This window comes from Zonotrichia leucophrys, chromosome 1A, assembly GCF_028769735.1.
Source record: "Zonotrichia leucophrys gambelii isolate GWCS_2022_RI chromosome 1A, RI_Zleu_2.0, whole genome shotgun sequence".
NCBI lineage: Eukaryota > Metazoa > Chordata > Aves > Passeriformes > Passerellidae > Zonotrichia > Zonotrichia leucophrys.
The window spans coordinates 16,238,702-16,266,526 of record NC_088170.1 but is presented as its reverse complement, the minus strand read 5'-3'; the positions used below and the strand labels follow the sequence as shown (position 1 = coordinate 16,266,526).

The 27,825-nt window shown below is 39.4% G+C and overlaps 1 protein-coding gene across 3 annotated transcripts in view; it reads left to right on the top strand.

Moving 5' to 3' along the window:
* SCUBE1 (signal peptide, CUB domain and EGF like domain containing 1) overlaps window positions 1-27,825 on the top strand; it is a 208,553-nt gene that overhangs the window by 38,762 nt on the left and 141,966 nt on the right. For all 3 annotated transcript variants that reach the window (XM_064701742.1, XM_064701743.1, XM_064701741.1), the window contains exon 3: window positions 7,869-7,997. In XM_064701742.1, coding sequence (XP_064557812.1) covers window positions 7,869-7,997 — 129 coding nt within the window. The remainder of the gene's footprint in view (window positions 1-7,868; window positions 7,998-27,825) is intronic.

Genomic DNA, 27,825 nt, shown 5'->3' with positions numbered 1-27,825 from the left:
CTTTAAAAATGTGTGTGTCTTGTTTAACCAGCTGGACATAGCTTTACATAGTTGGTTTGTATTCCATTTCACCCCACTTCTTTCAGACAATACTTTAGCAAGAGATAAAGCATGATGAACTTTGTGTTTAGCCATCACAGAAGGAAAGGAAACAAAACTGCTGCAGAATACTTGATCTTTTCTGGAAACTGGATGGAATGGCTTCCAGAAAAACAGCACAACAATACCACAGATTGTATCCAAATCATGTCCACTAAACTGGCATGGCCTTCTCATTTTATTGCCAGTTTAATACTGGGAAATAGGGGCTTGTGACATTTTTGAAGGAAGTTGTAAAATTGATTTTTTTTTTCTTTGTGGACGCACTAATGGGAAAAACATGGGAGAGGCAGTACCCATAATGGAAAGGCTCTTGAGGGATTTACACTGAAAAAACCTCATGTTAAACAACATATTGTACCTGTTCTTTTTCCTTCTCCACTGAGAAACATCCGGCTGCTCTTTCTGAATTTACCCTGCTCCCAGCCTGCCCACTCTTGACCTTGCCTCTTAGAGAAGCCCTAATGGCTATCAAATTTTACAGTTTTCTTTGGCACAAGCGTCTTGAAAACATCATAGCAACTTGAAAGCTGTAAAAACTGCACTCTGTGTTCCTCTGATTCATTAGATTGTAACATTTACAAGGTCGCAGCATCTAAAGAATAAAGATGTTAACATTTATGAGTCAAAAAATAAAGTATTGCAGGAAGGGCCATATGTAACAAATAATTTGTTTTATAGAAAAAGTGATTTAACAAGCACTTCGTGGAAAGAGATTTTCAAAAATGGATTTTTCTCTGGAGGTGAAGGAGTTTTTTGGAGTAGAAATATTGAGAGTCTTGGTATGTCAATATATTCTCATAAAATTTGGACTTGGAGTAGATGATGAATTCCAATGCCACAAAACAGATGGAAGTGCTATTTCATCAGGTCAGATTTAGTGAAATTGATAACTGATCACATTTTCCCACCCAATTCTTCATACTTTGGTCATATTTTGTAAATTTTAAGAGTAGAGCAGACTTGAAATGTGTGGAAATGTGCTGATGCTGAAGTCTTTGTAAGAATCTAACGTGTTTAGTAATATTGCTTAGGTTGGGTGTCCCTGAGAGCTGAACTTATGGCACATTTCACCTGCACTTTACCAGAATGGTCTTAAACCTATGTTTGAGCTTTTATTCTGGCCTTTGGATCTGGAACTGGTTCCCTTCTTAAGGAAAGTGCAACTTGATGTGGGAAATACAAATGCCTTAGGTTCAGGTTGTCCAGAGTGTGATGTATATCTGCTGAACGTATATTAAATGTAGACTCTGCCAAAGAATATATATAAAAATGTGACTATTCTTATGTAATTTTTTCTTATTTTCATGGCTTTTGCAGTCTCAAACCCAATTATGAAGAAGAAAAAGCTGCTGATCTGACTGTGATCCAGGACTTGAACTTATATGTCATTCTTGTCAGTGTGCATGTAACTTCACTTCTGCTTGTTTCCTTTAAAGCAGTGGAGTCAGTGCTACATTGCTGTTTGCTCTGAATTGAAAATGGGAACAAAAAATTTCAGTGCTAATCCTATCGTACGTATCTCTCTGCTGTGAATCCCAGAAAATATGTCTTCCTGGCTTCACTAAGCCAGTGGCAAAAATTGTAGAATTGAGTTTTCATCTCAGGCTGTTTTATCTTTGGATTTTACAAGGTTACTTTCTTTCACAAGCATCTGAGATCAAGCTTGCATGAAGCTATGCAGTGAGGAAGACAGTTCTGCACTGTAAATCTTAGTTGTGTAGGATTTAGAACCTAGGGATGGGCCTTATTCCCCTGTATTTTTCTGTGAATATGAGGATAGTGCATTAGCTCTAGGAGGAACAGTGGCCAAAACTCGATAAAGAATCAATAACATTTTTTGAAAGCTCTTAGTAGAGAAGCCATAAAAGTGAAAAATATTACTACATGGAAATATGGGCTCCAGCACCTTGCAGTGTTCTTTGCTGCTTAAGGGTTGTGGAAAAGCAGGCAAGATGCTGCTGTTGCAGAACTGTAGGAGGGCCTTTTTTAGCAGAAGCCAACTGATAAAAGAGAATTTTGCATCTGGTGTGCTTTGCCCTTGGTAGGGGCTAGCAGCAACCCCTTTTAAAGCAAGAAGGTAAAACACAGTTTCTTTCCTGTCAAGTTTGTAAGGGCAATGTTATTTACTGTCTCCACAGTGCCTTTTTGGCAGTATTTTGCTTAAAGCAATTAGATAAAGGAAGATGAATATCAAAATTTTCTTTCTTTAGATACTGGAGAAATACATGGCTTCAGGCATCAAGATGTACTTACAAAGATTTTAATATTTCTTTTTCTAACTATTTAATGGATCCAGCTTCTTTATGAGAAATTCTACATCTGCATAATATACCTGCACAATCGCCTTTGTTTGTGGTTCTGTAAATTAGAAGTTGATGTGGGCAGACAGCTTTCTTTGGCTATTTGTTTTAAAATGTTCAAGCACATAAATTACTCCATTCAAAGTCAATTGAAGTTTTTGTTTACTAAATTAGCTCCAGATCTTGCCCTTATATTGCTAGTCAAGAAATACTTTAAAATGGACACAGATTTTGTTCAATCCCACGCCAACTTTGAACATCTTCTATTGCATTGTGAGTGTTGGGATCTGTGGCCTTGACAGATGCCAAGATAAAAATTGTGTCAATGCACACTTTCCCATTTTCTACAGAAATCTGTGGAATTCAACACTAAACACTGAATTTGGCTCATTGACTTCCAGGCCTCAGTCATTCTTCCTTTTGCATGTTAATAGCCATAAGGCTTCTTGTGACAGTTTAGCTGTGACACTCATCCAAAATTCATCAAATCCATGCAGGCATTTGCTTTGATTTCACTAGCTGTGCCCATGATGATCTGTATCTGTGCTGACAAAGTTTATTGCATGTGTTGGAACACACATTTTTGGACCTTCAGGAACTTAATTAATTTCAAGTGATGCAATGAGAGTGGGAATTAATTTTTCTGGAGGTAGACTTTTTACTTACTTGGCATAAATTCTGTTCCACCTTCTAGGAGAGCTGGTTACTGCTTGGAAAAGATGATTAGCACTCAGTCAATTAATGACAGTGCTGAAAATGTTCAGACAAAATGGGAACCAGGCATTTTGCAACTTCCTCGTTTTTTTTTACAGTTTGGTTTGTCTTGTGGGCATTAGTTATTGCATGCTGATGTGTCTTCTATTCTCTGCTGTAACAGAAAGCTGAAATACTGTGATATGGGAAGCAAAAGAGTTTGATTCTTGTTTTATTTTGAACATTTCATAGTTATATGTGTTTCTGGAAGAGATGCTTCTCTGCAAGGTGGCATTGTGAGGCTTATGAGAGTTCCATCTCTTTGTGGCAGAATACACAAATTAAGCCAATCATGGGGCAGCATCAATTTCACCTCTAATAATGAAAGAAGAATTAACCCCATTATGTATAAGGGAAATACAAGTCCCATCAAACTAAAAAGAATCAGATTACTCAAAACAAATTCAAATTCTCTTCCTATAACTGAAATACAAGGACTGTAAATTAGAGTACATCCTCATGGTAACACATCCTCAGATACTTGTCTAGAGTATTTTTTAGAAGTTCTTAGATGCTTGCATTGCATAATAACTGCAGTCGCATAGAGTGAGTGTTCTTTAAGTAACACCACTGCTCCTTGAGGAGGGCAGTAGAAGAGCATGGCCTGTGTTCCCTAGGGATCTGCTCAAAGAGTTATTTCCAGATGGTAACGAAGAGATTCACCTCTGCTTTCCAGAAAGAATTAGGATGGAGTTTCCAAGCCTCTTTCACCTTGGTAAATAGCTGAACCACTACAGTTACTAGTACACCCAAGTAAGCAAGTTTCTTTTTACCTCTTCTTTCCTGATGATTTTTTACTTTTCACCTTGGTAAATAGCTGAACCACTACAGTTACTAGTACACCCAAGTAAGCAAGTTTCTTTTTACCTCTTCTTTCCTGATGATTTTTTACTTTAAAACTTTTGAAACAAGCAGTGAATTTTTGAGATTTTTCTGAACCAGTTCCAGAAAGAGATGATCAAAATTATTTTGCCAGCATCTGAGGATGTCCTTACATCCAGCCCTGGTATTGGGAGGTGTTGTCTTTTTTGAATACACTAAGCTCAAATGGGTTCTTGGCAGGTTGTGTCAGTACTGAAAATGTCTCTACACCATCTTAATCATTTTGGTGCATTTAATTCTTGTCTGAGACTACCACAATCCCTGCCATTGTAGTACCACATGGATTTAATTTCTCTTGGAGTGGAAATACCGCAATTCTCTTTTAAGGTGATTTCTTCACTAAATACCCCAAGAGTTCCCCATCTAAACAGCTGCAATTTAAGGAATTGAAAACTTTATCAATATTTTGCCAGTGTAGACAAAACTTTGGGTTTCTCTTTGAGAAACCTTGCAAATTCATCAGTAGATACACCTGCGTTCATCACAATTTCATGGTTGAATACCTACATTTATTTTTTTCCTCTTGGTTTTGCTTTTTGTTTTTGTTATGGTAATTCCTGCATGATGAAAGACAATATTAAGAGATCAAATGCTAAAAATGCTAAGGATAGTTGAAGCTATAAAATTAGCAGGAAAAGCAGAGGTTTTTAGAGTTGAGATTTTGATTAACACCCAATTCTATCAATTATAGGAAAAAAAGAATGATAGGATATGACCTGCTCAAAAGGAAATGAACAGAGAAGGCCCCTGTGAATTTTAAGGCTTATAACAGACAAAATGAAAAGCAAGGCTGCAGGTTTTATGTGATTGAATGTACTCCTATAACTTTTACTCTATATGAAGCTTACTAAGGAAGCTGTATTCTGGCATGTCAGATGTAGTATTCTGTCCATAAATTACAGCTGTTGTGCACTGAGGCATTCTTTAAAGAATGTCTTCCTCCAGGTAAGAGAAGACGGAGTGGTGGTCACGTTGCATGCATTTCTCTTGGCAGGTGGAGCTTCAAAAATGTTCAACATTTGGACTTTGTAGGCTTTGTGCATGTTTTTGTGAGGTTTTCTTGTTTGGGTTTTTTTTTTGTTTGTTTGGGTTTTTAGGGGGGAAAGAGGGTCTGGGGTTTTTTTTTTGCTGTGCTGTGTTTTTGCTTTGGTTTTTTTGGACATGTAAATACACCAGTCTTAGCCCCTTGATTTTTTTGCTAGCCATGCTGGAGATAAAAATTCCAATCAGCCTGCCAGGTGAAGTTTTTAAATAGTTATTTGGGTTTTGGAGGGAAGAAACACAAAAAACCCCACAATGTGGCTCTGAAAATGAGTTAGAATGTTTGGTTCCACTTCTAGTTTTTTACAGCTATTGGGGTGCAAAAGGGAGAAATAATATTCTAATCCTTTTGCAGTATTAATTGTGACTTTAACTTCTAAGAGAATGAGATGAAAAGTATCTCTTTCTTTTGCTATTTTTGTGGTTTCTGTATCTGTTGCATTACCTTTTCCATAACTGGAGTATTTATATTGCATCATCATTTGTGCTGCTAATCACAGTACAGCTTTTTAAAATAACTATTATATAAGAGGCAGTCATTCAAAAGGCTTCACATTTCTTTGGTATTTTTTGTCCCTTTTGAAAGCTTTCCCACTGCTTGTTTAAACAAATAGTACTGTTTGGTTCATTGTTTGAAAAAAAAATGGAATTAATTGCTCAACCCTTGGCAGTCTGATGCTGAGGAACATAACAGGTGGTAACAGCTTCTTCTGAATGCCCTCTTCTGAAAAGACTCGTTGCTGGATGAAAGTTAAGAACAAACCTTGAAATGAAGATGCCATATTTTCTGAGTGTCCTGAGGGGAACCCCTGAGACACCTTACATCAAAATCTGTTAGATGCTTTTTGAGTATTGATTTGGCCTGTTAAAACATGGCATTACTATAGAGCTCTCTTTTTGTCCCTGTAGCCTGTAGGGAACAACAAGAAGTTTCTGAAAATATTAATGAATGGTTGTGGAAGGTGCAAATTTCTGCTGAGTGGAAAGCAGACTGTAACATTTTGGGAATATGCACCCAGGCACACGGAGCTGTGGCCTAATGAGAGCAGCTTCTCAGAGACTGCATTGCAGGTTGTTTGGGATGAGCACTTGACTTGCTCATTCTTGTTTTCAATAAAAATCATAGATTTCTCTTTTTCCTCTCATACTGGACTTGGAAGGTAGAGCACAACCACAGGCTGTGCTGAGTGGGCACTTGTACATCTTATGGATGGAAATTGTTAGTGAAGAATGAGAACCTTCAGAAAAAGAGCAGTGCTTTAAAGACTAGGAATTCTACCTTTAAGCAGCAGCTTGTATTTTGGTTTGGAAGATCATTTCTCCAGCTTCCTATTTCTGGTATTGCTATGGTGCCAAATGCTGAGTTACAAAATAGCCAGCTGGTTTTGCAAATAAAGCCAAGCCTGTCATTCCCTTTTCAAGCTGTGGAGAAGGTTGTACAAGGGGAAATTCAAAGCTGTTGAAGGCAGGTGGATGGAGACTTGGAAAATTCTGAATTTAAGCTATATTTCTGGGAGAGGCCAACATGAGGGAGAAGTCTTGCAACAGAACTTGGGAAAAGCCTGTCCCTGCTCTCACAGATTGTGTGAGGAGGGACATTCTCAATCCAAGCACCAGAAGTGATGAAGGCACGGAGTGGCTGAGTCTGAGGTAGCTCTTCAGACGGGTCTGATTTTGCCAAAACCACCTTGTCCTCTTTGGATTCCATCTGGGTATGATACCAGGTAGCAAGAGCTTTTCATGGAGTGCTTTTAAAAGGTGAAAAAAAAAGAGAGAAAATCTATGAGAACATTAACCTAATTCAGAAAAATGTCAATCACCTCTGCAATGGAAGGCACATTTGAAATGTAATGCTGGGGTAACTCTGATATTCTACCAGGTGGTTTTCTAAAATAAAAATTTTATCTGTTTATCATGTTCTGCCTAACTTAGGGAGATTAGCTGTGGTTTTTGGTCTAGCACAACACAAATTTAGAGCTGGTACTTATCAAGCCATGAGGCTATCTTTAATTATTTGTGTATTTTTAGTTGGTTGATGCACACCACTTAATTATTCACAAGAGTGACTGTGATAGTGATGTTCCATGTATAAGCCAAAATACAGTTTGTAGAAAGAAGAAAGTTTGCTTTTTCTAGAATGAGTGATTTTTTTTTTTTTTTTTTGTACGAGGGAGGGAAGATCATGGCAGGATTGTTTGTAACTGAAGCAGAATCCATCTCTCATCTTTTATGATCCTCTTTAAGATACAGACCAGTGTAAAAAAAACCCCAAACAACTCTATCATATCTTCTGAGGAGAAAATACTGACATTTTTATGGTTCTGATTGCATGTGATTGATACAGAAGATTTTAGTTTATTTGTTATAAAAGGCATACTTTTGTCTCATGCCATATTAATACTATGCTTCTCATAGTTGTTACAAGTCAAAGGGTTCATTCATTCTTTGCTTAATTATATTGAAGCCAGAAAATAAAAACTACATTTTAAATATAAAATGTAGCAAAATCAAATGTTCCTTTTTTTATTTTTGACAGCATATTATTGTTTACTGTGATAATACTCCAATTATTTTGTGGAAGAGTGTTCTATACATTGGCTTGCTGCTTTTCAGACAAATATGACCCTGATATATTCAGTCCCTGACCACGTGTTGAAGTAGGCAAAATGAGCCTAAAAGAAAGATTAGGGATGGGCATATTTGAAAAAACATGCTCAGTTGGAGAATTTTTTCTGTATTGTTAGAATTCTTTTTTTGCAAAAGCTTTTTTTTTCTCCTCTTGTGTTTTAGATATCGACGAGTGTGAAAACGACTTCTACAATGGGGGTTGTGTCCATGAGTGTATCAACATTCCAGGCAACTACAGGTGTACGTGCTATGATGGATTCATGTTAGCCCACGATGGCCACAACTGTCTTGGTAAGTGGTGAATGCAAGAAACTTTCATTTCATGGCCGTGCCAAGAAGGCCTGATATGTTTTCTGCATTTTATCATCTGGCATATCTTCAGAAAAGACTTGATCCAGGTCTCAATGAATACATTCAAACCTGTGTGTTGGCCTCAGTGTGGTTTAGGTCACTCATAATCTCGACATGATCAAAGCAGAATACCCATGTTTAATATTGCTGAGGAAAACCCTGACCCCCAAAGCCTGTGCTGGATGCTTGGGCTTCTTCTTTAAGAAAAGTAATCTGTTAAATATATTAAATATACTGCGGTATATTTTGTCTGTTTCTTCCAACTTTTGTCATCCCAGTCATATCTTTAGAGCTTTCCCTCCCCTTTTTCCCCTTTTCAGGCAGTACAGTTCTGGGATATGGTGTAAGAACATAAATTATGGAATGTTAGAAGTACAAGTAAGCCAGGGAAGAATACTTGGACAATGAAACAGGGCAGAAGAAACACTAATCACTAATAACTGGAGGAACACTGTCCACTGACTGCGAAAGCCCAGTGCAGGATCTTCATTGCTTCAGCAGCCTGAGGATTTGGGGATCTGTATTTTTGATTCATGGCCATTGCTGTGGTTCAAATAGGGTGGGTTTGTCCTAGAGTTACATAGGTGTATGTTCTTATTATGAAATTCCTCGCACCAGTTGCCTGGAAATGAACCTACACTGCTATGTCCAGTTTCCCATAACTTCTTACTTGTTGGTCATTTTTTGCTTAGAGACTCTTTCTCACTATTCCCAATATAAATGCAAAGACCACATTTTGGTACAGTCCTAAGTTAATTTCAAGGTGATGTTTATAAAACAGTATGTAAAAGGGATATTTTTCTCTGGGTCAGCAGCAGCTCCACTTTAACAAAAACTGAGATATTTTCAATGAAATTCAAGAAATGAGGCAGCAAACCAGAAATATTAAAGTCCAGTATCAGCAGTCTGCACTAACTGAAGATATGAAAGAACTAGGATTTCAGGGCAAGGATTTGATTAGCCTTTCAGTAGATGTATTTTGTACTGTATTTATTTTCAAACAGAGTAATATTGTTCAGATGGATTATATATCCTGACCATTGACAGGGGTTTTTACTCAAACTTCCAAATTTCATTTGTAATAGAACAGACTAAAATAGATTTATTTGCTTCAGCCTGAGGTGGTCAAATGATTAATGGTGCAAGAGGTATTTTTCATACAAAGAGCAGCCAGACATTAATTTAAAAAATAAAGAAAAGCTCTATTTATTCTAATATTCACAAATTCTTACTAAAACAGAACACAGACATAATCAAATAGTTGAAGTATTTGGAATTCAAATAACTGTGCATATGTGTTGTTTCAAAAAGCTTGCTAGTTTCAACTTTGTTCAAACAACTCCCATTATAGCAGGGAAAAAACCCTTTTGAACAATGAAAAGCAAAAGGAGTGACCTGATCAATGATGAGCCATTGAGGAGATCTGTGGGATTTTTTTTGGACCTGCTGTCTATGTTATTGCTCTCTGGTCATGAAATGAAGAGGCTAAATCTACAGAGATAGTCACATTTCTAATTACATTTTCATTAGCCACTTGATATTTTTGTGGGGTGGTTTTTTTTGGGTTTTTTTTTTTCTTTTTTGATTTTAAAAAAAGGCCAACAAAAATACAGACAGGTGACTACATTGGGAGTTATAGCAAAGAGCTCCCTTTCTCCCAATGTACAACCTTAGGACACTAAAAGAGGTCACATTTGTCTTTCTGATTTTGAGACTATGGACTGGGGAGATTGTGTCTGCAACTAATAAATGGTCTTTAGCATGTCTTAGTAAAATATCTGGTTTTGTACAGACGCTGCAAAGGGAATCAAGGCACATTCCCTCTTCCTTCCTTCCTTCTTTGAAATCTGAATGATTTTAGCTAGGGCCAGCATGTCTGCTTGCAGGGTTTTAGACTGAACATTTTAATTGTGACAGTGACCATACCAATCTTGCTATGGCTGTTTGTTTTGTGCTGACTCGGGTTTGGGACACCATTGCTAGAAAAGAGAGAAATTTTTTTTTGGATGGCATTTTTCTGCCATTATTTGCACCCCACCTAGTTGCTGGCATTGTCAGTTATACTGACTGTTGTGACAGCCTAGTGGTTTCCATTAGTAGAGTATCAGTTTTTGAAAAGGGGGACATTCTAATCCCTTCCCTTCTTGACCAGCTTTATTTCCCTTCTCTTATGCTACCAGAAATATGTAAATGCAGTAAGAGGTTGCAGTGAGGTCCCATAAACAAACCCTGTATTTGCACAAATAACTTTAAATTAGGATTTCTATAATGTTTTGGAAATTGTTTTGCTTATTCCAAAGATTTTCTTATTCACCATGATGAAATTTGGCGTTGAAAGGAATTGAAGTTTTGCTGAGTCCGCTGGTTTCCATCTGTTCTTGCTTTTTGAGAAACCAGTCATTTTTCATGGATTTTATGGAGACAAAGAATGCTTCACAAGATTAGTATCAATGCTTTTCACCTTTGTTATAATGAAAAAGATTTCATCAGAACTTCTGCATAGCTTCTTTGACATCAGGATTTCTACATATCTTGCTTGGCTGTGGTCTCTGCAAGATCTTAAGCCATCTCTTCTTGACAGGGTTTACATTCCTTCATAAATCTTCACTGAATGTCTTTCTAATAACATCAGTACAGCAAGATGACTAAAATCTTCTTTATAAATAGCAAACTTGGAGTATTCAATTACAGCAGATGCTGTGGACAAGTTAAGTGCTTTTTCCTGAGTTCTTCCTCCATTTCCTTTCTTCCTCCCTCCCTTCCTCCCTTCCTTTCTGCCTTCCTTCCTTCCTATGATGATATCCTTGTCTAGCTAAAAATAAACATTTTCTACACTCCCTTGAGTAGTTTTTTCTCAAAAATTTCTCTAAATTCTACTCAGTGGATGCAAGACTAGTATTTGGTGTCATATATTAGGTTTGAAATAGGATTCCCCTTCTTGTACATGAAATACAAATCTGAGGGGTTTTATAATGCTTATCTGTTTTGATGTAAATGAGAATAGCAATCACCTGCTTTCATCTCTCCTTTTTGTGTGTTGTTTGGGAATTTTTTCATATTTTCTTTCTGCTGAGGTCTGATTTGTGATAGTCACTTTTTAAATAGGGAATAAGCATTGCTTTTTTGCATAAGCAATTCTTGCTACCAGGCTGCACACATCCTAACTCTTACTTTTTTTAAAGATTAAGATAGGATGAAGTCCTCTGCTTTTTAGTAAGCATACTAAAGATGGTTGCAAATTCTTCGTAGAAAGTATCAAAAAAGATGCAAAGCAGCATAGACAAAAAATAAATTATTGTATTCAGAGACATACTTATTTTATTTAAAAGTTTTTCTGTGGTATTAATTGCTGTAGGAACATGTCTTGATGCCTTGTAAATAGTAATAAAATTGTCCTCAGCAAGTCCTGTAAGGAAATGAAATAAAATTTTCATTGTTTTATAGATTAGTAACTAACTAGACAAACAGATAAAGTTACTTCTCAGTCTTCACACAAGGTCTACACCATAGGCAGGAATAGAATCCTTACCCTTCTGCATCCCTGATTTTATTTCAAATAGTCTGTGTAGCTTTGGTTTCTCTTACAGAAAAATAGCAATTACTAAGTTTGGACACCTGTAATATGATATCTCAATTGATTCTTTTGTATGTGTGACCTCCTGCAGATAACTATAAAAGTAGGTTTTGATGATTCAATATAGCTTATGGTCCTTCAGCAGCTAATTATTTGTCTGATTGAGAAGAATCCTGGAAGCAGAGGGAAATTCTGGTCAGAAATCGAGACAGAAGTGCAATTCCTAGTGTGTGTGATAAGTTCCATGGAGCTCTCTGCAGAAGCTGAGCAGACAAGAGTGTGGCAGACACAGGCACAGTGTCAGCTGTGAATTGAATAGCAAAGTCCTGGCTGTGTCCACAACCTTGAAGGTGTGCTTGGGGCAGAAGTCCTGATTTTCCAGCCTGAAAAATGGAAATTAGCTTTTTATTTGTCTGTTGTCAGATGGTACTTTGCATCTCTTGACAAAGTGGCTAAGTCACATGGAAACCCCTGTGGGAAAGGAGTGGTGGCACTTTCCCTGGAGCATCTGAACCTGCTCCAGGAGTGGTATTGATTTGCCAGCTCTGGTAGGTGCAGCAAAGCAGCAATTCCAGCCAGGCATTCGGGAGCCTGCAGCTAAAAGAGAAACTTCTGAGATGAACCAGGAGCTGATGAGACACAGGCCTTGAGATGCCTGTTATAAAATAGACCTTGGGATCTCAAACCAGTATAAAATTTCATGTTTGAAGTCACACAATTTCGTTTCTTCTAAGGTCTGAGGTTAAGATCTAAACCCAAGTGTCTGTCTTGAAGTACTCCTTTAAAATCTCTTGGCTTACTTTAAAAGAGAAGTGGTTTAACCATGGCATGGAGGTTTAATTCTTGGCTAGGTGGTAGTAATCTGCAATCTGCCTCAGATGAAAAAACTAACATTACTATATGCATAGAATCACAGAATCATTTAGGTTGGAAAAGCCCTCCGAGGTCATTGAGTTTAACCTTTAGATCATCGAGTCCAACTTTAAAATGTATGTATATCACATCATATGATTCAATCATTTTTCAGTAAATCTTCCAGGGTTCTATTTTTTTGGGTTTTTTTTTTCCAAAATAAACCCAAACCCATTAGAAATTAAATTCTACCTGTTCCTCTCCTGTTGTCCAAACATAGACACTGGGACTTGGGGTTGTGGCCTCATCTGACTATCAACATGAAGTGGAGGGGAGTTGCAAATGTGTGAGAAATCATTCCTAAAGCTACCAGATGTATTTTCTCCAGAAGTGTCACATAACTCAGGATTGCATAATTACTGGTATGATTAAAGAGATCAGTGTCTTCCTTTTTATTTAGCTGTTTTATTTTTCTTCTTCTCCTGACAGCTGTGCACAATTGTTGCTTGCTTAAACTCCAAGCAAATGCTGGTATTCCTGATGTTTATTTTTCTTTATGTTTCTCCACAGCTCAAATAGATTTTTTTTATTAACCTTCTCAATATGAAACTAAACAGCTTTTGCAAAGTTGTTTTTAGTTTCATAAAAATATTTTAGAGGAGCTGAAAAATGGTCAATTTTCTTGGCCATCTTCCAGTTTTCCTTGCCCTTCTTTCCTAGTTCCAGAAGACTATTAGGTGAGCTGACAGTTATGTGTTGTCCCTCTCTAGCACATTAGCAGGTCCTCCAATAATAATATCAGTTTTAAACAGTCTTCCAGATTTTCCTGGTTAGTAATTCCAAGCCCATTGGCAGATGGAGGAAGGTTGAATATACCCAACAGCCTTCTTTTTATAACTCTTCCTTTTTTATTAAAACAAATGTAAAATTATGGTATTTTTCTAGAGAAAGTTAATAATCTAAATCTTGAAGTTCTTACTCATTTCCAGACTTTTACTTGAACAGGATTTTGGGACTTGGAGGTGGTTTATGCCTTAAGAGAAGCAGGCCAGGCCCTGAATCAGGTCTCAGTAGTTGAGTAGCAAGGAGCTGTTCTAACTGTGAGAGGTCCAAGCCACAAGATGGGAATGGGAATGTATAAAATATATATTTATAGACAAGATGAGAACTGTTGAAATGCAAGGTTTAACAGCACATTTATCTGCGTGTTTTAAACTCTTGTGAGCTCTGCCTTTCTGCAAAAGATGACAGGCAGTGATCAGGTCCTTGGGGTGTAGTAAGATCCTTAAGATGAGGGGAGCTTCTGGTATTTAGCTACTGAACCTTCCCAAGACAATCTGCAGTGAGCACATTCACACAAATCCATGCTACAAATTGCGTAGCAGACTGCCTTGTAGTGACAAATGTGTTCTTGCAGAATGAAAAAATTGAAAGCATTTTTTGAAGTTCTTTGGTTTTCATATGCAAGCCTAAGTGACAAAGAAATTTATTTTCTGATATATTTCTTCAGCAAACTGATTTTTACCATATTCCTGGTTTCAGATATTTCACCAGTCTTGTTTGGTCTGTACATGAGATTAATAAGAACAGCTGTGATTCATCACTGCAATTTAAAGTATCCAGTCTTCATGGTACAGTAGAATGAATCAGATTTTAGAACACATATTGGTATTGCTATTCTGCAGTTTGTGCTGACTGATGAGTAGGTGCTGAGAAAATATGGATAGCTGGGATGTAAATGTTCTAGAGACAATTCTCTATTAGATGTTTACATGCAACTTCTGTATACATGGGTTTACTTTTGTTACTTGGCTGTCTGCATCTTGTGAAAGTCTCCATGGTGCCAAATGGTAGCCGGCAGTCAGAAAACTAAATTAAATCTCTCTTTCAAGATAGGATTATAACATCTGAGTTCTGATGATCTTCCAACGTCCAGTAAAAATCTAGAATTCTCTTGGTGATTAATGGAAAGGTCATTGGTATCCAGCCCTCTCCGAAGCTGGGATCTCAACACTCTGCTTTCCTTATCTTGCTTTTTCTATTTCTGTGTAAAGTTTTCTCCTTTAAAAGTACTCTAATGTTTGGTCACCCCACATTAATCTTTGGAGTTCAAATGGGATATAACTTTCTTTACATGTTAATTTGCTGTATGTTTGCTTTCTTAAGCCAATGTGATCTGAAAAGTACCAAAACAAGTGAGAGTATAAATCAGCATGGACCAAAGGTTTTTGTTAGGTATGGAGAAATAATCAAAAGTGTAGAATAACTCTTGGTGGCTGTCAGCTATGAAGTTGGATTCTCAGACTGTCATAATAAATTAGGAAACTGGGAGCTGTGTGACAGCAGCATCAATCTCAGTCTCTTGTTTCTGCAAGTCTTCTTGTTGCCTGAGCCTTTTTCTTCTTTTTTTCAAATACTTACTCCCTGGAGGAGGTAATCAATCACAGCAAAGATTTCTCTACATTGAACACTCAGGAAAGTAAAGAATAAGCAGCTTAGAGTGTGAAGCTAATATGTGTAAGTTAAATCCCATATGGATGCTCTTAGTTAGTTTAATACGGCTGTAGATAGTGTCTTGGCTCAACAAGCTCAGAGATACTGCATCCTTACTGCTTTACCTCATTTATGTTATTTTGTGTCTTTTCTTAATTTGTTTTAACTTTCTCATAAAAGCAAATTTCTGAGTCAGTGTGGCCTCTATTGATGTATTCCTTAATGGAAAAACTATAAAATATGTTGAATTTATCAAAGCTTTGGGAGCTGCATTGTGTTTAGTGCTTACTTAAACCAAGGGAGAATGTGTGTTCACCTGAGGGTCCAGGATTCCAGTCTCTAATGGGTGTGTCAGGTGTGAATGGCATTCAAGCCCTCCCTAAAGAAATGGTGCCTTTTTGAGTCCTAGAAATTCCATAGGTCCAGTTGAAACACTGAATTCATATGGATTACAAAAAGACATCAGACAAAGAAGTCATCAGATCCCTGATTTCAGAGTCAGTGTCGAGCTATGCTTAGAATGCAGTCAGAACTTGGCAGTGTTGATTTATGGTAAACAATATGATTTATATAGTCAAGAAACAGCCATCACAAAGAATATCTACTACATAGTTTCTGACTGCATTAGAAAATGAGACCTAACTCTTTTCCAGTAGGAATGAGTTCTAGATGAACGGTTGGTAGTGAATTTCTTGCTAAGTAGATTTTAGTGTCTCAGATTTCCACAGTGCCCTGCCTTTGCTGTCTAACACTCCTCATGAATTTCTGCATCTTTACATTATTCTTTTGACTTCAGTGTGCAGTGTGCAAACTTGAAAGTCTGGATCCAACTACAAGACTAAGGTAGAGGCTTGTTTTTACTGCTTTCATTACCTTCTGCAGACTTCAGTCCAGTTCCTTTTCAAGCATCTCAAAATATTCCTTGTTTCTTACTGGAGTTGGATCAGAGCAGAAGACATAGTTTTGCATAAAAGAGGAGCAGGGAGGAACATGGAGTAGTTGATGGCAGGATGTTTTAATATGACTTTTTTGATGACTGTAGCTAAAATCAAAATAATAATAATTACTCATTAAAAAGTCACTGGACATACTTTTACAAGAATGATTGTCTAGAGAATTTGCAATGTTTGAGATTAAAGCAAAATTTATTACTAAGAGGCCTTATGAGATGTGGAAAGAAATTATTAGAAACAATTCACTCAAGTCTTCAAAAAGGGGCAAGAAGGAAGACCCTGGAAAACTACAGTTCGATCTGCCTCACCATTCCTGGAAAGGTGATGGAACAGCTCATCCTGGATGTTACCTCTGAGCATGTGGAGGAAAAAAATGGTAAAATCACAGAATGGTTTGGGTTGGAAGGGACCCTCAAGATAATTCAATTCTACCCCCTGCCGTGGGCAGGGACATCTTCCGCTATCCCAGGTTGCTCCAAGCCCCGTCCAACCTAGTCTTGGACACTTGCAGGGATTAGGCAGCCACAGCTTCTCTGGGCAGCCTGTGCCAGGACCTCTCCACCCTCACAGGGAAGAGTTTCTTCCTAATTTCAAATCTAAATCTACCCTCCTTTAGCTTAAAGCCATTTTCCCTTGTCCTGTCACTGCTTGTACTTGTAAAAAGCCCCTCTCTCACTTTCTTGTAGGCTCACATCAGCTACTGGAAGGCCACCATGAGTTTTTCCTGCACCATTCTCTTCTCCAGGCTGCACAATCCCAATTCCCTCAGCCTTTCCTCCCAGCAGAGCTGCTCCATCCCTCTGATCCCCTTGGTGTCCCTGCTCTGGCCTGGCTCCAGCAGCTCCCTGTCCTTGCTGTGCTGGGCCCAGGGCTGGATGCAGCCCTGCAGGGGGGGCTCAGCAGAGAGGGGCAGAGGGGCAGAATCCCCCCTGCCCTGCTGCCCTGGGGCTCTGGGTGCAGCCCAGCACAGGGGGCTCTGCGTTGGGGCAGGGCCAGCTCTCACCCACAGCCCCCAGGTCCTTCAGCCAGGGCTGCTCCCTCTGCTCATCCCCTGCCTGGATCCATCACACACAGGGATGTGCCCAAGACAGGGGCAGCACCAGCACTTGGTCTGGTTAAACCTCATGAGATTCCCATGGGCCACTGCTCGAGCTTGTCCAGGTCCCTCTGGATTGTCACTGCACCCTCAGCTTGGTGCCATCTGCAAAGCTGCTGAGGGTGATCCCTTTGTTTATATCATGGATTCTCCAAGGGGAAATCACGCTTGACTAGTTGGATAGCCTGCTGTGATGGAATGATGGGCTGGAGATGAGGGTGTTCTCTGCCTTGACTTCTCAAAGGCTTTTGACACTGTCCCCCACAAGATCCTTGTGGGTGAGCTCAGGAGGGCAGGTTGGCTAAGTGGGCTCTGAGGGGCTTTGAGAACTGCCTGAACAGCAAGCAGAACAGCAGTGCCAGGCCTGACTGGAGGCCTGTACCCAGTGGTGTCCCCAGGGGTCAGGACTGGCCCCAGTATTGTTCCTCTTACTCATCAGGCCCTGGGTGAAGGGGAGATGTATCAGCACATTTGCTGATGATACAAAGCAGGAAGCAGTGTCCTGTCACACCAGAAGGTGCTGTCATTCTGTGAAACACAGGCAGACTGGGGAACTGGGCAGAGAGGAACCCAACAAAGTTCAGCGAAGGCAAGGTCAGGGTCCTTCACCTGGGCAGGAACAACCCCAGGTACCAGGACAGGCTGGGGTGATCTCCTGGAGAGCAGCTCTGAGGAGAAGGACCTGGGAGTCCTGGTGGACACTGAAATGTTCCCAAGCCAGCAGTGTCCTGAGGGCAAGGAGGTGGAATCCCCAGTGGAATCCTGGGGAGCATCAGGAAGAGCATTGCAAGCAGCTCAGGGAGTGATCCTACCCCTCTGCCCAGCCCTGGGAGGTGCATCTGGAGAGCCATGTCCAGCTCTGGGCTCCTCAGGACAGGAGGGACATGGAGCTCCTGGAGTGGGGCCAGCAAAGGGCTGCACAGATGATGAGGGGACTGGAGCACCTCTCCTGTGAGGAACCAAATGGGTGAAGACATGACTGAGAGGATCTTATAAATGCACACAAATATCTTCCGGGACAAGGGGCACAAACTGAAACACATGAAGTCTCCTTCTGAATATAAGGAAAAACTTCTTTACTGTGAGAGTGACAGAGCACTGGAACTGGGTTCCCAGAGAGGCTGTGAAGTCTCCTTCTCTGGAGAGATTAAAAACCTACCTGGACATAATCCTGTGCAACCTGCTTTAGGGGTATTGGGCTAGATGATCTCCAGGGGTTCCTGCCAACCCTATCTGTTCTATGTTTCTGTAACGAAAATATATTTTGTTACATAAATTGGGGCATAGTTTGGAGCAATAATGTTTGAAAAATTAGACAAACTATATAATTATTTGTGTTGCTATTTTGAAGGCATAATTAAGAAATTGCTTCTGAAATTAATCAGAAATTCCAGAAAAATTATGAGTATGACAGCAATGAAAGGGTTCTGGACCCAACTAAGGATTTAGGGGGGTTGGATTTGTACTGTGTGTCCAGTCATATAGGGCTTGTTAAATAAGATGCTAAGCACTTTGTTCCCAGTGCATCAAAATTTCTATGTGCACAACAGGTACAAATCATGGTATCTTGCTGCCTGTACAGCTGCAGTGCTTTCTTAAATAGGCCTGAGAGTGGCTATATGTCACCAAATGCTGTTCAGTACTTACAAAAAACTCCTAAACTTCCTGTATGAACATGTTAGGGAAGTCTAAGAGATTTGGTTTTAGTTACTTTAAAAATAACTTTAAGATCTCCTCTAGTCTATAAAACCTGAGTGGACCACAGGCTCAGGCTGTTAATGACTGCACATTGAAAGAATGTGAGTACTCATTCTTGTGCTCTGAAATTACATGAATACCCCAGGCAAGGACTGAGTTTTGCTTTGAGTAGATTCCAGCAAGTGTCCACTTCATCATTTCACACAGACTGTTTGAGTGGGACCTCAGGGCTTTCAAGTTGCAGAATTTGTCAGTAGATGGTCAGTCCATTTGCCTTAACATGTAAATAGTTTCCCCTCTGATTTAAGGTTCTGTACAACCAATATTAGGTATCTCAGAGTAAAAGGTAAGAAAGCTTTCAGTGGAATGGCTGTAGAAAGCTCTGCATTGTTCCTGTAATTTACAGATTAATTTACATGCAAGAATCTGTTGGATTGGGTCCAGCAGAGGGCTGTGGAGATGATCGGGGTACTAGAAATCTCTTGTATGAAGAGAGGCTCAGAGAGCTGGGCCTGTTTAGCCTGGAGAAGAGACAGCCAAAAGAGGATCTTACCCAATGTCTGTCAGTATCTGCATGGAGGGTGTCCTGACAAGAGCTGGGAGCCAGGTTCTTCTCAGTGATGCCAAACAGCAGGATGAGTCAATGGGCAGAAATTAAAACACAGGAAGTGTTCCACGAGGAACATCAGGAGAAACTTCTTTACTATGCAGGAAACTGAGCTCTGGCAGCCCAGAGAGGGTGTGGAGTCTCCTTCCATGGAAGACCCTCAAAAGCCATGTGGACACAATCCTGAGTAATATGCTCAAGGATGACCCTGCCCGAGCAGAGAGATTGGATGATCTCCAGAATTCTTACGGTTTTTCCTTTAAAAATTGCACGGTGTTATATAGCTGTTTGAGAAATCTATTTATGTGTTCCCGAGTGCTGGCAAAAAGAATATGCAGGTCTGGTGAATTTTACAGGGAAGGTGGAGTTAAGGTGTTTGTTTGTTTTGATTTATTTTGGGTTCTTTGTTTGTGTTGGCTGTACACTACCAAGCCAGCTCCAAACTTACTAAATTCTTGCCTTCTCTACATAAATATGATGTTCCTGAAGTCAGGTTTTTTGACTGCTGTTGCTTTTCATTGGTAATTCCCAGCTCAGGGCAATGTTGGTCTCTCTTTATAAGAGGTGAATGTGGCTGATGTGTCCATCTGTTGAGTTGCTTAGTACTAACACAACTTAATGTAGCTTACATGTTCTAATGGGTGGCTGCTGCTTAGCTGGTGCACAGGGGTCCAACTGTTTTCTTAAACCCAGGTAGTCAAAAAAACCCCAACCAACCAGTTCAGCTTTGTACTGTGTGATATAGAAGAGCTGGGTTGAGTAGTAAGCTAGTGTTGCCATTTAATATTAAAAAAAAAATTACTGTTTGCTGTAAAATCTTAAATATGTTCCAGGTATTTCTGTCCAGAAAAATCAGAGAACATATTTGTTCTAAATACTGAGATTTGTGTTGCTCATGTTTAGGAGAGTGGAAATGCTGAACTCATTTCCCAGGTGGCAAAAATGCCCATTTGCCCAAACATTTTGAGCCCAAGGAAGCATTCATTCTCTGAAACTATTCAGAAACTGAGGCTGTGTTTATAAAACAGTTTTCACCGATGGAGTTACTTTCAGGAAAATGTAATTGTTTTGATATGACCTACAGGATGGATTTCAGCATTTTTCTGTTCCCCAGAAGTTTAGTGAGTAGATATGTGTCTGACTAAGCCAATTCACCTGAATAAGCCAATCTTTTTCTACTCCTGCTATAGTTCTCATTACACTGTATTGAAAGTTGTGCTTGAGACTCTCCCATTTCTTCCATTTTTCATGGACCTTAAGTGTTGTCCATATAGAGCATGAGAATTACTTCATAGCCTACTGGGTGCTGCAGTGTTGAGGTAAAAATCACTCATCTGTTAAAATCATCTCACAGTTAGAGAGGCCCCAAGCTGTGTTACTGACAGATAACAACAAAAATCTTTAATCTAGCCATTTTCTAGGCTCTTATTACCGGAGCTCAGGAAGGAAGTACTTCATGTGCCATAGACCTGGAGATGGTCTATGGGAGGTGGAGACACTGTCTCACTTGAGACAGAGATACTGTCTCACCTTCCGGGTCAAGGTTCATGGTTTGTTTGCCCCAAAAGAAAAAATCTTTTTTCATTATTGAGACAATAATAACAATACAACAAGAACAACAACAAGCAGTTTTAAGTTAACCCAAACCAGATTTTTGTAATCTTGGTAGGGCCTATAAGTAAATGTAAAAGGAAGCAGGTATAAGCAGTAATTATCCTGGAAGAAGGATAGTTCAGTTCAGCCTGCAGCAGTTAATGATGCTGAGGAAAAAGACAAGGGGGCATATGATAATAGACTAAATAATTTACTTATCTCAAATTTTTCCTTCAATTCATCTGGACTGCTGCTTGTTTGTATCTGTAATGAGCTTCCCTCCAGTAGTTTATGGAGTAATGTTAATCCAGCATTTGCCACTTGGAGTGCCTACATATAACTAGATATCAGTGGGAACTGCAAACTTATACTAATGGAGCTGTGGATCTCTGTGTCTCACAGAAGAGCTTCATGCCAGAAGGCTGCTGGCATCATCTGGACAGTGGCACAGATGAAAAGAAGTGTGATCAAATTCACACACAATTGTTTTGAAGCCTGAATCAAAAGAGTGGGTAACATGAACAAATAATTGAGCAGGAACTTTGTTGAGTTTAGGCACTGTGAAAGCATAGAAGCTACAACTGTCACATTCAGGGATATGGATGTTTATTTTGGAAATGCTAAAAGCTGTGAAAATGGTTTTAGTGTCTTAAGAGGAGAGAGAGAGTGGTGCCCAGTTGATTAAGAAAGGACAAATGACATCAAGAGAGTTGAACTTGATGCAACATCTACACAATATCCATGGGGCTGTTACCTTCAGCTCAGCAAGTGGGCAGCAGAGTTAAACTGGGAGTTACATGCATGTTTCCTAGGCTGTACAGAGCAAAGAAGTCTCTTGCAGCTGCATTGACGCCGTGTTTGCCTACTGTGAAATTTAAGACATTCCACTGTGTGTCAGAAAATAATTACAGAAAATATTTGAAGCATCCTTTTCAAGTTGTGCAGGCAAACAAGATGCCCAGTCAGTGGGTGCTGAGTGGGAGTGGATAGGTGATTGTAACCCATTAAAAGACTGAATTCTCCAGGACAGATGCAGCCATCACTTTAAGTGTTCTATCCTTGTACATATCAAAAGAGTGGTTCTAGAGATCAATTAATTCATCAATTACTTTAAAATTATTGTAGTATTCATCACCCATGAACATTCTTGTGATTGTTTCTTTATGTCTCCCATCTGCAAAATGTGCTTTATTTCTTGGGGACAGGTAGTTTTGCACACTTTTTGTTGGTTTGGGAGGTGTTTTTTATGTCTACTTCAGTAAACATTGACTACTGTAGGATCCCTCTTCTGTAAGTGCATCTTTTCTCACCAAGGGCTCTAGTGGGTATTTTTGCAACTGTGGGAGTGAATGAAGCATTGAATTCAGGGCTGTGGTGCTCTTTCTCCTTTTCTTCACCAGATTTTTCAGTTTCTGAAAGGAGGGGATAAAAGTAGAATCTAGCCTCATGTACAAATAACAGAGAATTCAGGCCCAGCTTTTAAATTTTTGATGAAGTCTGATTTCAGATATGCTGGAGATACAAATGCTGTCTACATAGGTAGCAATGTCTCTTGCCTCTATACTTCTCTTTGCATGCTCATATGAAGTCAGTCTAAGGAAGATGGTTTGGCAGCTCTTCCAATTAGCAGTGATTCTTGTTTCCATGGCCCCCTCAGCTGCTGCAAGGGATCACCCTCCCTCCCTTCACAGCGTGTCACTGCTTGTAGGAACGTTCCAGCAGGAGCACCTGCCTGCAGCCTCTGATCTGATACCACTCCTACATGCCAGATTTGCTCTTTGGGCTCACATGGGTATCTTGAGATCCCATCTTCCAAGACACCCACTCCAACAGAGCATCACGGTACTTGGAGGATTAGAGAAGTGAGAAGAGTGTGTTCCAAATGTTGCTGTCATTAAAGGTTAACTCACAGAAATGAGCACATTTGGTTTTAAACATGATATACTGAAGTCATTTGAATTGTTTCTGTGATTATCTTATTTGTGTATTGCTGTGCTTCAGGGTTCAGAATAGATGAGAGAGACAGTATGAGGCTAGGGAGGATTTGTAAGATGAAGAAAAATGCAGAAAAAGCAAGTAGTGAATGAATATTTACTCTTGCTCACAATAATGGAATCTGGGGGCATTCATCCAGAATATGAAGTAGCATTTTAGAAATAAACAAAAGTATGTCATTTTTACAAAACTTAAAATTGAATCTCATAATTGAATTGCAGAAGTGATTGCCCCATCATGTTGGGCTCATTGGAGATTAGAGAAATCACACAGGAAAGACCCAGCAGGACAATAGTCTAGGAAGTGATTTAGGAGAGTTGATAGGTGTGCGATGCTGAAACCTGGGAGAACATGTCTGCAATGGTATTGTCCCATCTTTACAGTCTTCTCCTGAATATCAGCTACAAGGACAGTGTCAGAAATGCTGGGCTAGGTGTGATTTTGATATAAATATGACTGTAGTAAATCCAACACTGTGATTTTTAAAAATTTTATTTAGACTTTCAGCCAACTTTCTGACTAGAAATATTCAGAATATAATGATTCTAAAATTCCAGAATCAGGCACTTACATTTTCCAAGCCTGTGGTTGCTACTCTTTTCCCTTACAAATGCAAAATATCCCAAGTGGTGTTTTGTTGCTAACATTTGTGTCAAGTCCGCAGTATTGCTATCAGTTCTTCATCTCTCTCTCATGATGTTCTGCACTGCTTAAATAGGCATCTTAGAGATATCTTCCAAAAGTTTCTAGGAGTTGCTTAGAGGAAAAAAAATAGCAGGATCAGCTCCTTAGATCATGAGTCAAAATCCTGTTTTTGGAAGTCTTGGTGCAACAGCAAGTACATTTTACTATGGTTCCCAAATGCTTTGGTGATTTTGAAGACTCAGATTTCTGAGGGTCTTAAATGTTCATGAAAATGCTGACATAAAAATGTCAGAAGGAAGGAAGAGAAGATCAGGGGAGGAAGAAAACAGTGGACATACTGTTCCTGGCTTTGACTCTGTGTAGTGTTTCCACTTCTGTGTCTTCCTGCTCATGGTTTTGGTTTCAGGTACCCTTAGCAGACCTTTCTCCCTCCATGGTATCCAAACAGGACACTCTGCTGAAAGAGCTTCTTTAGGCCAAACACTGCAGGAAGCTCTGTGCCAGATCAGGGTGAAACACCAGTGAAGTTAATTTGAAAAATTCATCAGATAAATTAAATGAGAAACTGAAAACATTTGTTTATTTAATACATAAAACATTCATCTTTATCAACTGTAATATTTCCTACCCTTTGATACTGTTCCACACTACCATTCTCCAGAGGATCTCATCTTACTAAGGTATAGAACACGAGTTTGATTATATGAAGGCAGTGGGCCAAAAAGCTAGAGGTCTTATGCAAATTGAAATCTGCATTCATTTGCATAATGCTTCTGATATAGAGATATAGATATAGCTACATATGTATGCATTTATGCAGCTGTTATCTCTCTGTCTCTGCTGAAAGATCCTTCTCCTTTCCCAGCCTTTCCCTGAGCTGGCTCTTGCCCTGGTCCTGCTTGTCCTTGATGAGGACTGGCCACTCTGAAGTCCAGGGGCTCCTCTCCCTGCCAACATAGGTTTGTCCCTGGTCTAAATTCTGCAGCAGCAATTCTTGCTTTTGTGCTGGTGGTCATCTGAGCTGTTTATTTGTGCTGGTAAGGAACAGCTAAAAGCTGTGGAAACTGAGCTATTTCTAAGTGCTTCCAGCAGCAGTTGTCTTTGGCAAACAGAATCACAGGACAGTTCTTTGTGGATGAGCATTACAGAGGATGGCTTATTCACTCTCTACTAGTTCTTCATCCTCTTTTTGAGGTTGAGGGTGGGAGTAGCCATGTGGAATAACCATCTGAGCTCAGCTCAGGTGAGAATAATTTAACATTCTTTAGTGGGTTTGGATTGTAAAGACTTGGTGAAATCTTCCTGCATCAGTTGGGTTTTGGGACTCAGCTCTCCTTTGAGAACTGGATAATTTACTTTAGGACCCAGCACACTATCAGGTGGGGAGACCAAGCTGAAACTTTTGTCATATAAGGAGGATGGGAAATGGATTTGACTTTCCATACACCAGTTTAAAGGAATGGAGGCTAGCTCCTTCTACCTTGAGGCTGCCATCCTCAGAGACAATCTGAATTATTGTCTCCTGACAATCCTGACTGATCAGTGGTACCTGATTTTGTGTAAAAGTTTATGAAAGAAGACCTGTCTATTGCTCAAAAGAAGAGAAAAATTCTGTTTTATTAAGAATAGAGTAATAAACCAAGTAAGCTTTGTATTTGTGCTCAATAAATTTAAAAGTTTTTAATATGGGTTTAGTTGGGGCTTAGAGTAGGTGTTTGAGTCACTTTTATGCCATAAGTGACTTTTTTCAAATCTCCAGAGTTAGGCCCTGGAGTACAGGTATATACTGTCACACAGAGTTGGCACCAATTAAAGCTACTGAGAATCTACTCTCAGTTTTTTCAAAACAGTCAACAGCCATGTTTGACATGTAGAGAGTCAGCAAAACTGGAGCTAAAAAAAAGCTTTGTGGAAAATCTGACTACTTATTTTGGTGTTTATGTGGAACTTAATTGCTAGGAAATCTGGTCCTAAATTCAGTCTCATTCGTGTTGCACTACCAATGTTTCCACTTTCAGGTGGATAAATTGAGCTGCACTGAATAAGAATTGGACAATGAAAAAAAGAAATAGGCCCTTGGGCAGGTGTTTCATTTGTGAGATTTGAAAAATATCAGAGACATTAAGGAATTACTCTGCTGGATCTACCAAAGCTTGAGCTTCTTGGAGTCAATGGAGTTCTCTTGCATAACTTCAGAAGACTATTTTATGCTGTTCTCTCAACTGCATTATTAACGAACTGATAGGTTGATCATAAAATGACTTTATTGGAAAGAAAATTTTCCAAGTGAAGAATTCAGTAAATATTTTCCAGGCATCCATGTCCAATAGATTGCTTGGTGTGATGAATAGTAAGCAATAGTGCCCTTTAAGACTGCAGTTATACAAAGTGGTACAAAAAGCCTAACCCACTCTCAGGACTGAGACCTGAGAACATGTAAATCCTGCACCATCAGGCCAAGATCCATTGCAAGGCATATGTATGGTGTAGAGTAGTCCTAGATCCCACCTGTTTGGTTTCTTCAAGTCCTTCATCAATGCCTACTAAAATAATTTTGAGAGTAGCAATTGAACACAATTGGAAGAAATTCCTCATAGAAAATCCTTTTAAAGAATTTTGATTGTAATAATTTTATTCTAGCATATGGATTTAGGGCTTGGTGATAAATTGATTATTATGGAAATGGTAAGTGATTAGCATTTGCTATCAAGAGCAGAAAAAAAAAGTTTACAAATCAATGCATTCGTTTCAGAGTATTAATGAGAGTTGAAAGGCAACTGTTTGAGTTAGTTTGTGATACCATAAACAGAGCTCTGGGAAGACCACATACTTTGTAGCATAATTTGAGGTTTGTGCATGTACCAACTGAGACTTTCCTTCAGTAAGTGCTCAGCTAATTTTCCAAAAAGGAGAATCTAGATTCCAGGCTGCTATTCTGAGGGAGCAAGTTTGAGTTGGCACTGACAGGGCAGCAAGGCCTGCTGACTGACAGAGGAAGGATCTAACCAAGATTATTTTCCTTCTTGTGCAGAAGTAGGCAAGGAAAGTCTTCACTTTCCCTTTTCCTCCACACTCCCAAAATCTCTGATTGGGTCGTGACAATGTTCACATCTGGAAAAGAGGAAGAACTGAGGGCAGGGGGGATTTTGATACCGAAAATTTGTCAATAGCACTTAACATTTCCTGGTAAATAAAAAAAAGGAGGACTGTCTACACACTTACATTGTAGTTCAAGACAGAATGAGACTGCCTGGTTTCCCTGGGTGCTGCTGTAAATTACCCAGAGCTTTTTTCTCTGTGAGAAAGAGCTACAACTGCTGTCACACGAAGGCAGCACAACAGCAATAGCTGAGCAAGCTGCTGGAGCTCATGGCCAGCCCTGCATTCAGAGCTGCCTGGAGTTGGCCTTGCTTGCAGCAGTACCATCAAGAGCAGCTTGGGTTTACCTTACTGTGTTGTGGCCACTCCTGGTGGAATTAATTTCTGCAGGAGCTATGCCAGCTTTTCTGAGGTTTGGAGCGTTGTGGATAATTTAACTTTGTTGTGGTTTTTTTGCCCCTTCCAAAAAATAAAATGAAAGCAAAACACACACCAACTCCATTGCCAACATGTTGGCACATACTGTGAAATATCGTAACTGGCTGAAAGGTCTTCATAAAAAAGGAAAGCGTGGAATTTTCAGGTGGCAAAAAAAAGCAAAAAATAGACATTACTCATTTTCATGAGCAAAACAGAAAAATTGCAAAGTTGAATGTGGGTCAGATACCTAGTAGTGGCAGTGCTGATACATAGGTGTCTGTTAAACACTACAGCCTAAAAACAGTTACCAAAGAGAAGTGATGGAGCATAGGCCCTCAAACAGCCAGTAGCTAATGCTGCCTTTGTGGTTTTATATATTTGCTTATTAAAATGACAATATAGACACGGAACATTTAGATTTAAGAAGCCTTCTTTTCACTAAACAACATTAAACAAACTGACAAAGTAGGGGGTTATGACTCCAGTAATTGAAACATGCTGTTCTGTTCAAGACCAGAACTCTATAAAGACTCTTTTCACCCAGTAATGCCCTTTGTGTTTGCCTGCTATCCCTGCTAGAAGTTACTGTAGACCTGAAGTATGTCTTTCCAAGTGGAGTGGGAATGACAGAGTGCAACAGCACACTTGGCAGATGGGGTCACAGCCTTTTTAGGTTATTCATGTTCATTGTGCTCTGGAAATCAATTTGCAGCTCAGAATACATGAAGGCTTAGGGAGATTCC